The sequence below is a fragment of the Hesperophylax consimilis genome, chromosome 19, assembly GCF_061612785.1.
Source record: "Hesperophylax consimilis isolate HC1 chromosome 19, BYU_Hcon_1.0, whole genome shotgun sequence".
In the NCBI taxonomy this organism is placed as follows: domain Eukaryota; kingdom Metazoa; phylum Arthropoda; class Insecta; order Trichoptera; family Limnephilidae; genus Hesperophylax; species Hesperophylax consimilis.
Genome location: NC_142854.1, coordinates 10,995,771 through 11,011,515, shown reverse-complemented (window position 1 = coordinate 11,011,515; position 15,745 = coordinate 10,995,771). Strand labels below are relative to the sequence as shown.

Below are 15,745 nucleotides of genomic sequence, written 5' to 3'. Positions count from 1 at the left end.
TATAATATTGGCTAGGCTCCTATAGCGAAATGATCACGGTTTTTCATGACGGTCATGAGTTGGTTTTACTCCGGTCCTCGAAATTGCATAACGCGCGTAAAGAAGTTTCACTTCAATAACTGTTGAATATCCTGATTTTAGCAAAGAGTTCATATTGAAGGCAAACTCACTCTCATAGTACTGCTGATTATATCCTCGGTCTCTCCTGTGTCTCGGTTGCCTGCTCCGATCCCCGTCTCGGTCTCGGTCAACACTCCTTCGGTCTCTCTTGGACACGGTCGACTCGTTGAGCTCATCCTCGGTAGGGTCTGGGTCCCGCGAGTCAGGGCGCGGCGGGTATCTGGGGTCTGGAAAATTATTTACAAATACACTGAAACTCTCTTACAAGGAAAAATAATTCTAAGTGGGATTAACTGTACGTAGATACAATACACATATATATAACTCATGTCTGTGACAAAAACTACAGACTTGCTGGATTCATACTCTCAAGCAATCAGGTCCGCAACAAATCATAAAAATTGTGTATTTTAAAATTGTTTGCTCTACATAAAATATACAGTAATTCGTATTTGTTATCAGGAATCCTCAACAATAATGTTTGTATAATATACTAAAAATGTTTATATCAACTCTCAAGATAAATATCACAGATAACATAAAAAGGGTCCAGAATTACTTATACCCAATTAAGAATAAAAAAAATAAAACAAAAATTAAACAAGATAAAGTAATCAAAAATATTTTCACTTTGAACCTAGAACATTCACAAAATGATTATATATGGTTATATACACCATATATTGGTTAGGAGGGGGGCAACATATATAATTGCTTTCCAGACAACATTAAAAATGAAAAAAAAATAGTTCATTTTTATGCTCAATCAGCAAAACACTGAAAGTGAATAATATTGTAATGTTATGTATTTATGTGTAATGTAATTAAAAAAGTGTATTTATTTTAGTTATTTCTAGTTGAATAAGTGAAAATGTAATTTTCTTTTATCTGGAATAAAAACTTAAAAATAATAATAATATAATGTCAAATAACATCAGGCACAAGAGCTCCTCTTTTCTGATAAGGTGTACATGACCAATTATGAACCTAAATATTATATTTTGCAAAATATGTATGTATTAATGTAACTATGATCTATATTAAAATAATTTTAAAAAAAATGTTGGTTATTTGAAACATTCTAAAACTCAAAAATACAATATAATTCTTATATTTTCAGTACATATAACGCATTTATGCCGCCGATCTTACAATACTTTGTAGTGAAATGGTCAGCGCTGTTGCCTTCAAGCCGTTGATTGGGGTTCAAATCTCAGCTATGAAGTTTTTTATAAATTTTATTAAAAAAAAAAAAAATTGTTTATTTTATTAATATTCCATGATATTTCATTGGTAAATCAACAAATTAAATAAGTATGTTCTTTAAATACATAAAATTAATCAATAACATATAAAAATAATCTTTAATGTTATTTTAATAATAACTTACCTCTCTTTCTATCATCTCTACCAGTTCTATTCTTTCTCAAACTATTATATCCCCTCTCATCTCTTGCGTATCTTCTGTCTCTCTCCTCTCTGCTCTGATATCTTTCCTTATCCCTGTCTCTCCTCCTTATGGTGCTGTCCCTCTCACTCTCGTAGCTATCGTATCTGGGGTCATTCCTGGGATCTCTCGGGTCGTATCTCGGATCGCTCGGATCGTATCTGGAATCTCTGGGGTCGGTGTTTTTACGCCTCCTGCCGTCGCGCTCTTCCCTGCTGGACGGGTCGTAAGACCGACGACTGTCCTCTTCTCTTCTAGAGGTTTCTGGTCTCGGGGGTTTGCCTGAGGGGTAAGATCCCTCACGGTAACGCCTAAAAACAAATTAAACGGAATAAGAATAAAATATTTTAAAAATTTCAATGTTATTACTATCTGTCTCTTTTACGAAGTCACAATTCAGCGTCAGAATGTTGCTCGGGAGTTTCAATTGTGTTTAGTAACCAGCACTTCTCACTTCAGCCCCACAACATGCCACAAAATTCACACTGGCTCTGGACAGTTTGGGACTCAGTTGCAATAATCACCTAAGTAACTGATATGTATTGTACTCAGGTATAAAAAAAAGTTGCATTTTCAAGTATCAGAAATGAGTTATCATTTTTTCATAATTTCTGCTCGTTCTGATAAATTCACAAAAAGTGCTTAAAGTGTATTGAAAAACAAGCATGAGCTTAAGAGCTTCCAGTGGGGCCAGCTAACACTTGTTCCAACCCGAACTGCAAGTGCATTACATAACAGAGTAAGTATTCAAATAATAACCGATAGTGAGCGTTTTCATTAATGACATGTGATTTAATATCATACATTAACACAATAGACAAATGCTAAATGGCCTATAATTATTATAAAATGCATACATTTTCAATGTGGCTATTATTTAAAAAAACATTATTTTTTGTTAGTAATTTAACAGATTTCAATCGTTTTAAAATCTGTTTTGCTCCCAGAATGAAATGAATTTTAAAGAAAATCAAAAATTATGACTATTACATAATCATTCAGTAGTTCAAGATTAGAATATTTGATTGATTGAAAATAACTTGTGATAAGTTGATTGGTAAAAAGAAAATAACAGATAACAAAAAAAAATGGGTTACCTTCTATCTTTATCAGAATAATAGTCTGTATCTTCTGTTTCATATTTTGCGTCTCTGTTGCCCCTTCTGTATCCGTCGTCCCCTCTCTCTCGTTCGCTTCTTGAAATTGTTTCTCCTCTCCTGTCTTTATCTGTTCTCCTTTCGTCTCTCCTGTCGCCGTATCTCGTATCTCTTTCTTTGGAAGATTTGAGCCGTTCCTTTTCTTTCCGATTGTTTTTGTATCGGTCACGTTCCGATTCGTCTCCCGTCGTATCATCTCGGTATTTTCTGTCTTTCTGTTCGGAATGCTGCGCTTGTTCCCTGTTGGGCACTGACAGTTTTTGACTGCCGGGTCTTTCAGAGCCAGAGTCCAAAATATCCACTGTCCTGCTGGAAGGTTCGTCCTGGATATCAGCCCCGTCCATGTTTTGATCCCTGATCATTGGGAACTCGGACGTAGAGATGGCGCTGAGATCTTGCAGGTTTTCTCCTTCCATATCTAAGTCACGTTGCACAAGTTCAGGTTCTAAAACGACATTTTGAATCAATGGATTATCAAGAATTACGTTTCTAGGTTCTGGAACTTCCACAGCTCCTACCACACTTCGTATTTGATTAGTGTCGACTTCGGAGTAGTCCGATCCGTCCATGTTCTGTTCTCTCGGTTCAGAAGCATTGCTCTGTCCAAAACCTGGAACGACCCTCTCATCGCCAGCATTGCTAAAGTTTTGGCTTTGGAAAGTTGGGACATTGAAGCTACTAGATTCTCCTGGCACCATTCTGTCCAAACCAACTGGTCTACGATCGGAAGAGCTTCTAGAAAGAGAAAGGTTTTGATTGTAGTTTGAATCTTCACCGGTAGGTTGTCCGTCAACCTGTCTATATACAGTTGGAGCTCTGTTCATGTAGGTAGAACTGCTTTCAGTAGTTTGGCCATCGATCTGTCTATCCAAGTAGTCATCGTTGGGCTGGGTATAGAGATTAGAAGAATCAGTCAACTGACCAGGCACCATTCTGGAAAGTCCCGGAGGTGGCTCATCACTAATAAAACTAGAGTTTTGTCCAAATTCAGATTCTGGTTGCCCTAAAACCATTCTCCTGAATCCGGGAGGTGAGTAGCTTTCTTGCAAAGCATTCCTTGATACATCTTCGTCGGCAAAGTTAGTGTTGTCGTAAGCGGGGTCAGAAAGATGACCAGTTTGCAAGTATTCATTTCGGTCGTTGCTCGGAGCAACTTCAAAGTTTTCAACCGTATTCTGATGTACATGATGAGGGTACTGCATCGGTCTAAAGTTTACAGGAGGCGGAATATCGGGCCTTTCTGAATTATCCGGAGTAGTTTCGAGGTTTGCCGTTGAATAGGCTTGCTGTACATTTCTGGCGGGAGCCGGTACACTGTGAGGGTTCACCAAGCTCGGTGAACTTTGTCTGATGGCCGGAGTCAGTTCTTGCTGAGCAAACGGCGAAGACTGCGCAGAGTGAGGATCTATCGGAGGCATGACATTGTCTGGTGTGGGCATCATCTGCATGGGTGTCACTCGGTTATTGGAATTTCTGTGAGAAAGCTGCCCGGACCTCTTGAATGGATTTTGGTTAGGAGTGGTAGCCGGCGCGAAGCTCGCAGCGCTCGGAGGTAACTGGGGACTCTTATTACTGGGAGGTTGCGCCAGGTTTGCTACCGGAGGAGTCAACACTTGAGGCGGCAACTTATAATCAGCCTGAGGTAAAACATGATCACCTTGTGTATTCCTAATACTCTTATCTGGAGAAACACTCTCCCTATTGATGCTTAAAGTCCTTACACTATTGACGAGTTCTTGGTTAACAGTATTATCTTGAACACGCCCCAAACTCGACGGGTCGTGAACTGAAGGATGATCCCACGTATTCTCAGCTGGCTGAGCATAGTTAAAATTAGTATTATCATTGGTGTTGAAACCGGGACTACTCTTATTGGAACTCCTTGATGGATCTTCACTTCTATTACTGCTCTCCGTATGTGACAAAATGCCATCGCTGGAATCTTGTGATGGTTGAGATTCAATAGACCACTGCGGAGTTAGATTATCAGCGTGAAACCTTCGACCCAAAGCCAAATTAGGAATATTGTGCTCCTTCAACGCTTCGCGATCGTTCAAAGTCTTAATGTTAGGTTCAGAAACAGGCAAAACAGCGGGAGCGATAGAGAAAGAATCATCTAATTGGATATTTTTATTATCATCTTGCGGTATTTCTGTAATAGCCGAATCGACGTGAGCAAATGCGCTAGCCGTTGAAAGGTACGGCATATCAGCGGGCCTGGGACTCGGTGCTTTCTGCACATGGACATTTCTCTGCATCACATTATCTTCAGAAGACTTCCGCGAATGCATTTGAGGAGTAGGCTCCCTAACCGCATCAGGTTGGGCCACTTCTTCTGCAGGCCAATTCCAAGAATTTGCAGTGTTCGCAAAACTGTCAGCCAAAATGTTGGCATTAGCCGGAGGCGCCTGCTGGATATTCTGATGTCCTTGCTGAGCAGGGTTGGCCGTGCGGGTTAGCAACGATTGCGATTGATGATTGTGCTGAACTGGGTTGGGTTGCTGGTTCAAATTCTGCTGAGCTATGTTCGGTTGCTGATTAGAACCATGCTGAGCCAAGTTTGATTGCTGATTAGAATTTTGCTGAGCCGTGTTCAGCGGTTGATTAGAATTGTGCTGAGATAGATTAGAATTTTGCTGAGCTTGAGCGTTAGCTTCATCCTGCCAACCCCAATCCCAAGGATCAGCCTCGGTTGTCTCCCACTGATTGGGTTGAACTCCTTGCTGTCTTGCTCCCGCCGCAGCCGGATTTTGCTGTACCGATTGGAAGCTCGGTTGTTGAGCTGTGTTCGGAGCATTATACTCTTGGTTCTGATAAGTGTGAAAGTTCTGCTGCGGTTGATAAGACGGTTGAGAGGTATACTGCTGTTGGTCGTACTGGTAGTAATCATTTGGGTATTGATTCTGAACAGGCGGTTGGTGGGTTTGATAGTTGGGTTGGGAGTAAGTTTGTTGGGGTTGGTTGTTGTAGTTGGCAGTGGGTTGCGGCTGTTGCCAGAACTCTTGCGGTTGCTGTTGAGGGTGAGTAGGGTAGCTAGTCGGGGCAGGTGTAGGCAGAGGGGGCTGCTGACCCATCCAGGTTGGTTGTTGATTTGGTTGGGATTGAGCTCCTGGCAACGGTGGCTGATAATTAGAGAAAAAAAAAAATTATGCTCATGTCTATTTTAAAATATATGGGACAGTGTATTCATTAAAATATCTTGAATACTAGCTTCAGAACAACTGCGCTAACAATAAGAAAATTTAAATATAGAAACACAAACATGAAACACTTAAACATACATAAATTTGCATAATTCCATCGCTTAGGTATTGTCAAGTGACAAAATCGTGATTTATTGCAACGAAGTAAAATACGAAAAAACAAACATTATTATAAGAGTTTCGAATGCTCAGAACAGGTGTATCTACGGCACCCTAATAATAGTGAATATTGAGAGACAAAAGGAAAAGTATAATCCAAACAACCAAGTGAGATTCTCACCTGTTCATTTGCTAGTTTTTATTGGTAGTAAGCTTTTATGTAATAATTATTATACAACTGATAAGCAGTATATTTTATTTGCAAAACAAATTTGCAACATTGTGATGTTATGCCATAATTTGTTAATTCAATTTGAAATATGTACAAGAGACTGAACAGAACAGAAAATCAATAAAAGTGTGATTCATACCAATATGAAAGAAAACTTATGTAGCCAACAGTTTTAAATTTGTAAAAACCATCCTATTTGTATGTATTTTCCTTATTTTGAGGAAAACCGGTTTGAACCTTCCTCTATAATATAATACAACAAACTAACTATGTGTAGATATATATGTGGGTATGTCTGTATGCAGGCATGCACGCGTTCATGTGCGTGTGCATATATGTAGGTATACAGGGTGTATCGGCAAGTACCCGACAAACTTTAACCAGCTATTCCTTAGCACATTTGGAGTAAAAAATGTTATGGGCACTTTGCTGTCCGGTAACATTTTTTTTTAATAAAAAATTTATTATTCATATTTTCACCACATGTCACCAATGTTTTATCCTTTGTCAAAGTTTGAAAACCCATCTGGCAATATTTTGTTCGAGTTTCGTTGAATAATGTACGTACGTACCTACGTTGGCGCGCTTTTACAATCACAATGAAATGGCACGGCACCATTCGTCTCATTTTTAACTATTATTATTTAGTGTGTACGAAAGAGCGAGGACACTTTTTGACACACTTGCTAATAACAGCTGTTGAACACGAGAAACAATGCAAATGACAGTGACGGAGTGTGGATTTTTTATTTATTTTTTGTTTTTAATGGAAAAAAAATGTTACCGGACAGCAAAGAGCCCATAACATTTTTTACTCCAAATGTGCTAAGGAATAGCTGGTTAAAGTTTGTCGGGTACTTGCCGATACACCCTGTATAGTCAAATATGGTTATAACGAGCACGAGGGGGCCTACTAAATTTGCTCCTTGTAGCTGTTAATCATTATATCCAAAATAGGTTTTTTTTTAAGTCATATATACCTACCTACCTGCCTCTACTATCAATATATTCACAAAAGTACAGTACATTTTCAAAATAGAGTAGGTATTACTCATTAAAAAAAATAATTAGAAAAATATACTTTAATTACACAAATTTATTATCAATGATTGTTTTGAAGACTTTCTTTCATGCTTCTCAATTTCCTTTTCAAAACAATCAACGCATTACAACTATCATCACCTGGTTAAAGGCTTTCAAAAAGAATATGTATCACTAAATTGTCTATCTTATTATCACTACTTTGTGCGTACTGTACCTACCGCTTGTAAAATCGCGCTTGTTATAAAAAACTAGCTTGCGGGATAGTTTTGGTTTTCGGCTGTAAAATTCTACTTGTCACAAACCAGTGATGCACAACCTGCGGCCCCATTCTTGCGACCCGCATGTCAATTTCCAACGGTCCACTTGGCTATAGAGAAAAATCTATATTTTTGGTGTAATTCTTGAAAACCCTGGATGAAAACATTTTTTTATAGAGTTATGTTAATATAAGGCGATGCACTATGTCCTGTAATATTTTAAATTGAGCCGCTATCAATAACAACCCTTACGTAGATGGCGATAAGGTTTAAATTCCCGCTTAACACCATCCGCCTGTTTTGATTTATGCAAGAAAAAAACATGGCCAAAAAGTGCTTTTATTTTATTTTGTGGATGTTCAGGCATAAATATTTAATTTTTTTTCGATCATATTATAAATAACTTAATTTGCCACATTATACAATAAAATCATAAGCGAAAATGGGTTCGTAAGTAGGAGATTTTGAACTTTAAAGCAGTTTTCATGGGCCTTTACATTATTTTTTTCTGGGCTTATAAAAAGACTTGTCTAAAGAATACTCGATTATTTCAAAGGACAAAATGTATTCTACTCGCAGTATTTAATTAAAGCATCTGAAACATTTCTAGGCGACCAAATTTTCATACCAAAAACACATGATTTACATTACTACGTATGGCATCGCCTTAAGCCGCATTTCCTAAATAGAACCAAATTTTAAGAATCAGTTTGTGTAACACGAAATTCAAAAAAAACCAACAAAAACCTTAACTCTTGAATTTCCCTGTCAACTCCCTCCCCCTCAGCTTAACGGCCTATTTTAAAAATAGGCAAAGCAGCCCCTTTACTGAAAAAGTTGTGCATCACTATCATAAATTTATCCCGTGCAGAGGGATGTAGATACTCGTAACTAGGTACCTTCATAAACATATTTATTGGTTTTTAAAACAAAATTGACAATGAGTTGTAATACAAAAGAAGACGTAAAAAGGGAACAAATTTGCGAAGCTCAAATGTCCGTTGATTTTCGGAGATTTTATAATAATTTTACATTGTGCCCATGGATAGCAATGGTTGACATGGCCAAAAATCTTACACAGGTAATGCCACTAAAATATGAATCTGTCCTTAAGGGCCCGTTCCCACTTCCGTCTTCAAATTGGAGGCGGTTCCCGTTTTAAAATCAGATGCCGTATGGCCCTGTTCACACCTCTGTTTTAAAAACGGATCCGTTTTAAAATCGGATCCAACTCTACGAAAAAAAATAATTGTCGATTCAACCAAAACATTTTATTTGCTCAGTAGACGATTGTGCGCAATGGACGACGATGAAGCTCTTGTTGTCATGTGGTACTTATTAAAAAGAAGGAAAAAAGTGAAAAGAAAATTTTGAGTTCACCCAATCATAGCTGAAAGATTTTCTGTGGGAACTTTCCAAGTGTTAATTGGTGAGTTGAGAAGTGATGAACTAAAGTTCTTTAGTTATTTTAGAATGTCTATCACTTCCTTTAACCATCTACTGGAACGAGTTTCAGAGAGCTTAACATATCAAAATACAAAATTGAGAGAGTGCATTTGTCCTAAAGAAAGGCTATTTCTTAAAATCCGGCATGAATAAACAGAAAACTTCTCGCCAAGCCGATAATTTTAATGAATTATTTTTATACCCTACTGTCGTTTTATCCCACAGCACAACTCTTTCTTCGACCAGTGGGATTAAATTTTCCGGATTTATTTCCTTATCCTTTATTATAGTTTTAATTTATTTACTTAACAAAATAATCAAATACAAGCACGCAGCGTGCCTGCTTCCTTGCGACTGGGAGCGGGCGGGGAGGGGTCGGGGTGTGGCGGGGACTCTGCCGGAACGACTAGGCGACAAGTGTGAACAGCTCCATACAAAACTATGAGCGAGCGAGTTCCGACACGATTTTAAAACGGACGCGCTGCGCTGGCGATCAAGTGTGATGGTCGGACAAGTGTGAACAGCTCCATACATCCTAGGGCATTCGATTTTAAAATGGGACCCGCCTCCATTTTTGAATCGGAAGTGGGAACGGGCCCTAACGGGATAAGAAATGTCTGCCCCTTGTTTCTTACTACTTACTTCGAGAATAATTACTATTTTTTGAGACCCAAAGACACATTTGTGTATTTAGAAATTGTGTTGCAAAATTATTTGCTCGGTATATCATTGAGTCGACCTCGTTATAACAGTTAACAATTATATGTAGATAAGCCTGAACTCACTATTGCCGTGATCATTATAACCAAGTTTGACTGTATTTAATTCATATGTTTACACTAGACTTCATAAAACAAAATAACTTTGTTCCATTGGTCACCATAAAACGCCCAGGACGTATTGGACGCCCAGTGTGGTGATTTAATATATATATATATATACATATATATATATATATATATTATCTGTAAATGTCTATGTCAAATATCTTGTATTTATAAATAAATAAAAATACATCGTCTCACACAAACTTTTATATTATTCCGGCTCTTGAAATGACCCGAATTAAGTATCTGCTTCACTTGATTCTGCCATGTCTTTCTTGGGCGTGCCAGACTTCTCTATCATTCACATTCGCTTCATATATTATATTCATATATCCTCCTTACACTCCTTTCTTCATTCATTCGCTCTACATGCTCAAACCATCTAAGCGTCCTTTTCTCAATCTTACTCATTACGCTTCAGCCTTACCACTACAATATATGCATTAACCTAGAAAAAACTATGCAATTGATAGTTTTTGCAGAAACGAACAAACAGATTTTCTGCTTTATGGTTAGCATAATCCTTGATGACCTTTGAGTGAAATCAATTGATTAAGTATGTAAAACTTAATGAATAATTTAATCTTAAATAGTATTAAGCTTTCCATCGAAAAACAAGTCAAGACCTTTCAATTCGATTTGTTGAATTATTTACATAATTATAATTGTAAATATATATTGGAGTTGGTTCAAAATGAGGAAAACAGATTTCGCTTAGTCAAATCTGTTAAATAGCCGTAATAAAGGTTCATTGTACTTTATGCTGGGATCACAATGAGGACAATACAATAGTGTCTTGTCCCTGCTCCGTGCACAGCCTCGACTGTGCAGAGCAGGACAATAGGAAAATACAACATCTCTACCGTAGTACAAAAGCGAAACGCTGTCAAAATGGATACACAATGACACATAATACAAGCGAGTTCACGAAAAATATTATTTTCTATCAGTCTTTTGTGCCAAGATGTATTGTAGTGTTCCATTTATGTGACATTTTTAAGCTGAAATACGGCCACGAAGACAACACGGCCGGGCTCGGTGGTGGGGGGTAAGTCAATATCCTGCAGAGATAGGTGACCGTCTATCTTTGGGACAATGTCTTGATTGTTCTGTCTTCCAAACTACTGTTCACACTAGGACAGTGGGTCTGCAGCTGGGACAAAACGGTATTGTATTGTCCTCGTGTGATCGCTGCATTAGAAGCACTGTTTACAAAAAATATAATAGCTTTGTTAAAAGTCTCCTGTTAAATAAAAATCATTTGTATTCCAACACTGCCACATTGTCAGTTATAACAATTCAGCAAAGATAATGTGCCTGAAGCCTTGTAATAAGCTATTGTAAGCAACAAACAAAACTTTGCAGCAATTTGAAATGAAATTCAAATATTCACAAGTGTCAATAAAAGTATTTTGCATCTGTCTGTAAGAAAATCACTGTGTTTAAACACAAACATAATGCAATTTAATGTGATGATAAACGAAAAGTTAATGTTTCTGCTGTGAATTTCATAAGACATATCTATTTATACAACTATTAATAGCTGATAAGAATTTATATACAGTGTGAATGTATGGTAAAAATATGTGTAATGATTTATCAAAGGAAGTGAGACAAGCGGTCCACAAGTGAAATCTAATGGCAATCCTGATTAGCAGAGCATAAAATTAATCATACAACCAAATTTACAAATCCAAAGTAGGCATAAATTCCTCAATCTTGTTAACCCTAGATAACTAAACTGTTTTCATTGTTTCATTGTAACTACACTTTCGTCGAGTGGTCTACGCAATAAAACACTAGAAATAAATCAAAAATATTTAATTAAGATAGGAACTTGTTACATGACACAAAAGTAAGGTTTATAATGAACATTCTATTGTAGAAGATTCGCCAACATTAACAATAAATATATGAATGTATGTACCTTAAAAATAAAAATTGTTGTTATGACTAAACTTTTGTCCAGCGAACGACGAGATGGTCATAGGGCACGTCCTAGTATGCGTGTGGCCGCAATCGCGTCACGTGCTGCTCTGTTTACTCAAATTAGAAAGGTAATGAAAGAGTCAAGGTCGGGGAGCGGGGGGAAGTAGGTGATTTCGAATTTCGCTGAGTAGCGCGTCATCGCCTCGACGAGCGATTAGTTATCTAGGGTTAAATACACTAGCATCGGCCTTGAATTCTTTTCAGATACATCCTTAACCTCTCGAACGCCTGCGTATCTTTAACTCTTTGCACGCGGCCGTATCAACTGTTGTTACGGCAAAAAGCCCATACTCACACGCTGCTGAATCAACAGTTGATACGGAAACTTTGACGGCCGATATTCCAGCGCTCTTTCGTCATAAATGTATTTCTTGCTCACTTGGACATTCGTAGAACTATCACGATGCTGACATCTACAAGAATTTCTCAAAAATAAAATTGTATCTTATAAAAAAAGATCGATAATCAAGTGCGCCTCTTCGCGCCTTTTAGTTTACATTTTTGTCAACGGATGGCGTTAGTACTAGTATGTCATTCATAACTTTTCATAACTAAAAATTATTAGTGATCATGGTGTCCCACTTGTGTCTATCAACGCAGTGGCCTAAGTACACACACGCCGAGTGAATGGCGGGACCACATTCAAAAGATACGGTATGTCTTTGTATGCAATTTTATGTTTTTGTTTTTATAAACATCTAAGAGTGTTGACACACGAGGATTTGTTTTCATATTGTGGAGAATAATCAGTTCTGTCTATATAGTCCAATAAATCATGCCAGAATGCTATAATTTGACATTTAATTGCGTGCATAGGTATTTGAAAATATGTACCGCGTACGGGTATAGATAAAACGTAGCAAATTAACGCGTTCAAAAGGTTAAGGATACATTTAAAAAATCATTTCTCTGAATCTAACTAGCTATTCTGGGGACACTACATATGACATTGTACACTATTTTTATAAATATATATCTGGTAGGACGGTACAATTTACAAAAATATAATTTGGCAAAAAAGTTGTGTTTTTTTATTATACATTCGCTTCATTCATTATTTCTTCTGCGTTCAGTCTACCTTCATCATTCCTCTGGCAATCTGCCTTTTCACATATTAGGGTTGGTATCAGAACAGAATTCTATACCAACACCAATATGTGTAGGATTTGCATGACAAAAAGACACCATGAGCAAAAGATATAGGAGTGACAGAAGCATAACAAATACAACCAAGGACTCATCCGGGTGCTGATTTTCCTCATATTTCAGAAAAATGCACACAATCCCTACAGAATTTTGTTCCAAACTAAACTACTACTTAGACTACTGCATCATAACCTTAAAGTCAATTTATATGAGAGTACCTTTCTTGTATTGTTTGCTTAACCTAATTACACTTTATCTTATTGTATTACTTTATCTTTTTATATTTAGTAGTATAGTTAGTATAGGTTAGCAGGGATTAGTACTACACCATACTAAACTATTTTTTTAACAAGATGATTTAATAATTTACTCGTAGGTATATGATTATTTGTAATTGTAAATGTTGTGAAATGTTATTGGAATCAGTGTTTTTCACAAATAAACAGTAAAATAAATAAATAAAATTTTCTACAGCACGGCCTGCATTAATAAAAGATGGAGGTGGTTGGAGTGAACAAGTATCAGTTATGCCCGGAACTAGGTGGTCCTTGGCTTTCCATGCAGCGTAGTTCTGGGGATACGAACCTCAGCAAGGAGGAAACGAATCAATAACAAGATCAGAATTCTATTACTAATACTATTATGTTAATAACGCTGCAAGCTGAAAATATTTCACATAGATATTCCAGAGAGAAAAGAGAGATTTTGCTGCTTCAGACATCACAAACAGATTTGCAGTTTTAATGTTTGATGTGCCAAACATGTAAATATTTAGTTGTGACTAATAAATATGTCAATGGATCAACTGATTGTATTTTTGCTTAGACTTTTTTCTTCTCCATTTATATAAATATAAACATAAATAATGCTATGGTGCCGAAAACACGTAAGTTATTCTACTTGTGTCACCTGAGACAGGTCTATTTTCACGGCCCACTACAGAAATAAAACAGATTGAATTTATTTACGAAAGGATGACCTCCATATCAAATTGTACACAAAGTGCGGAGTTGATTTAATTTGCTGTATCCGTTCGCACGTCAGCAGATAGTGCGGGCTAGAACCGGAGTAGCGAAACGGCAATATGTGTCAACAAACATAACCTATCAGGGCAGAGGTTGTCATGTCATAATAACTCACCTGAAGGGGGCTAAAAATGGACTGGCCAGCCCCCGCTACAGGCGCGGGGCTTCCGCGGGGCCTTTTCATCCAAGACATCCTTTAAACTGCAACAAAATTACGTAACTTACATTAGAATTCGGACACATATGCTAAAAAATGTTCTGTCATTTACGCTGAAAAACAACGACAGAAACTTTCCCCAACTTTCCACTATAATCGTGACACAGATTTGATTTATTCAAAATAGACATCATTTGGTTTTTATGAACTCACCGAGACACTTAAAACATCGCGTGAAAAGGGAAAATAAAGTAAAATTGGTATAATGTAATATCTCGACACAAATATCATCGATCGGAGGTGCCCTGTTGGAACTTTCAACTCGGTTGCTAATTTTACCGCAACGGCGCTACGAGAGCGCTACCTGTCACTGCGACTGTGCGTCAAGTGTCGGTAAGAAGGGAACGTTTGTATCCAATATTTTATATGTTTGAAACTGTTCAAAAATTCAAAACAGGCGCAACCCAAAATTTCCATCGTAAATTTGATTAAAATATTAATGTCGAAATGTATTCAACTTCTTATTGTTTTGAATATAAAACTATGGTCAATGTAAGGACATAACTTATTATGGCTATTATTGTTACTTAAAAACAGGAAATCTTACATTTTGGTTTGATCACCTTGTTATTCAATATTATCATCATAAATATGAAAAAGACCTAGGTCCCATTGTCCCATTGTTGAATAAACCATTTGGTCCATTTTCGATTGTTTCTTTATTAGTTACTATTTACTTGTAAAGATCATTATTATGATTTTATATATTTTTATCTTGCTAGAGCTAACCCTAGAAGCCTAATTTATTTTATAGGTACAAAAAGCCTTAACATACGTCTCAGAGGCGTACACATGTAAATGACAGCCTATAGGCCAAAATATACCTACTTGTGCCCTATTTTTCGATGAAAAGTTAAGGTTGGAATATAAACTAATAATAAAACACAGTTTTATCAATGAAAACTACTATCGCAGATATTTATTACAACAAAACAAATCATTAAGGAGGAAACACATTATTAAAACGCGACGCGACGCCACGTCTCGACACCCGATATGCACCGTGCACATTACCAACACGCGACGCCACACAGTGGCCTGAAAATCGCCTTTCATAGACATAGAGACTTGTATTTTCAAGGGTATTTTTTTTTGCTAGAAATGGATTCTGCTGATCATTACTATGCTATAAAATGTCGTACTAAGCAATTGCGTGTACAAATGAAGGAGTTATAATTTTTTTAAGAAAAATTTGTATGGCGCTGACATTAAAAATGAGGCTATCTCTGGAATCATAAGGTTGGCCGTTCTATCCTTACACACAGATAATACTACTTATTATTTGTATTTTTTTGAGATACTTCATATTGTGGCGCAAGGTGCGATTTTTTTTTTTTAAATCCTCAAAGTTGAAAAAAACCCTTTTTAATGTTGATGATTCATTTTAATGCTTAAATGCTTTTAGGCTTGCAGTGTCAATAAAATATTATAAACTAGACAAAGCATACTCATATGTAAAGCATTTAAGCATTAAAATGAATCTTCAACATAAAAAGTTTTTTTTTTAACTTTGAGTATTTAAAAAAAAAATAACAA

The 15,745-nt window shown here is 36.8% G+C and overlaps 1 protein-coding gene across 3 annotated transcripts in view; it reads right to left on the bottom strand.

The window, feature by feature from the left end:
- Window positions 1-14,514, bottom strand: part of Sec16 (endoplasmic reticulum export factor secretory 16) — a 70,291-nt gene extending 55,777 nt beyond the window's left edge. For all 3 annotated transcript variants that reach the window (XM_089642919.1, XM_089642917.1, XM_089642918.1), the window contains exons 1-5: window positions 14,363-14,514; window positions 14,108-14,193; window positions 2,665-5,846; window positions 1,511-1,878; window positions 171-347 (exon numbers count right to left, since the gene is read on the bottom strand). In XM_089642919.1, the coding sequence (XP_089499045.1) occupies window positions 171-347; window positions 1,511-1,878; window positions 2,665-5,846; window positions 14,108-14,185 (3,805 nt within the window). In that variant the 5' untranslated portion in view covers window positions 14,186-14,193; window positions 14,363-14,514. The remainder of the gene's footprint in view (window positions 1-170; window positions 348-1,510; window positions 1,879-2,664; window positions 5,847-14,107; window positions 14,194-14,362) is intronic.
- Between the last annotated feature and the right edge of the window lie 1,231 nt (window positions 14,515-15,745).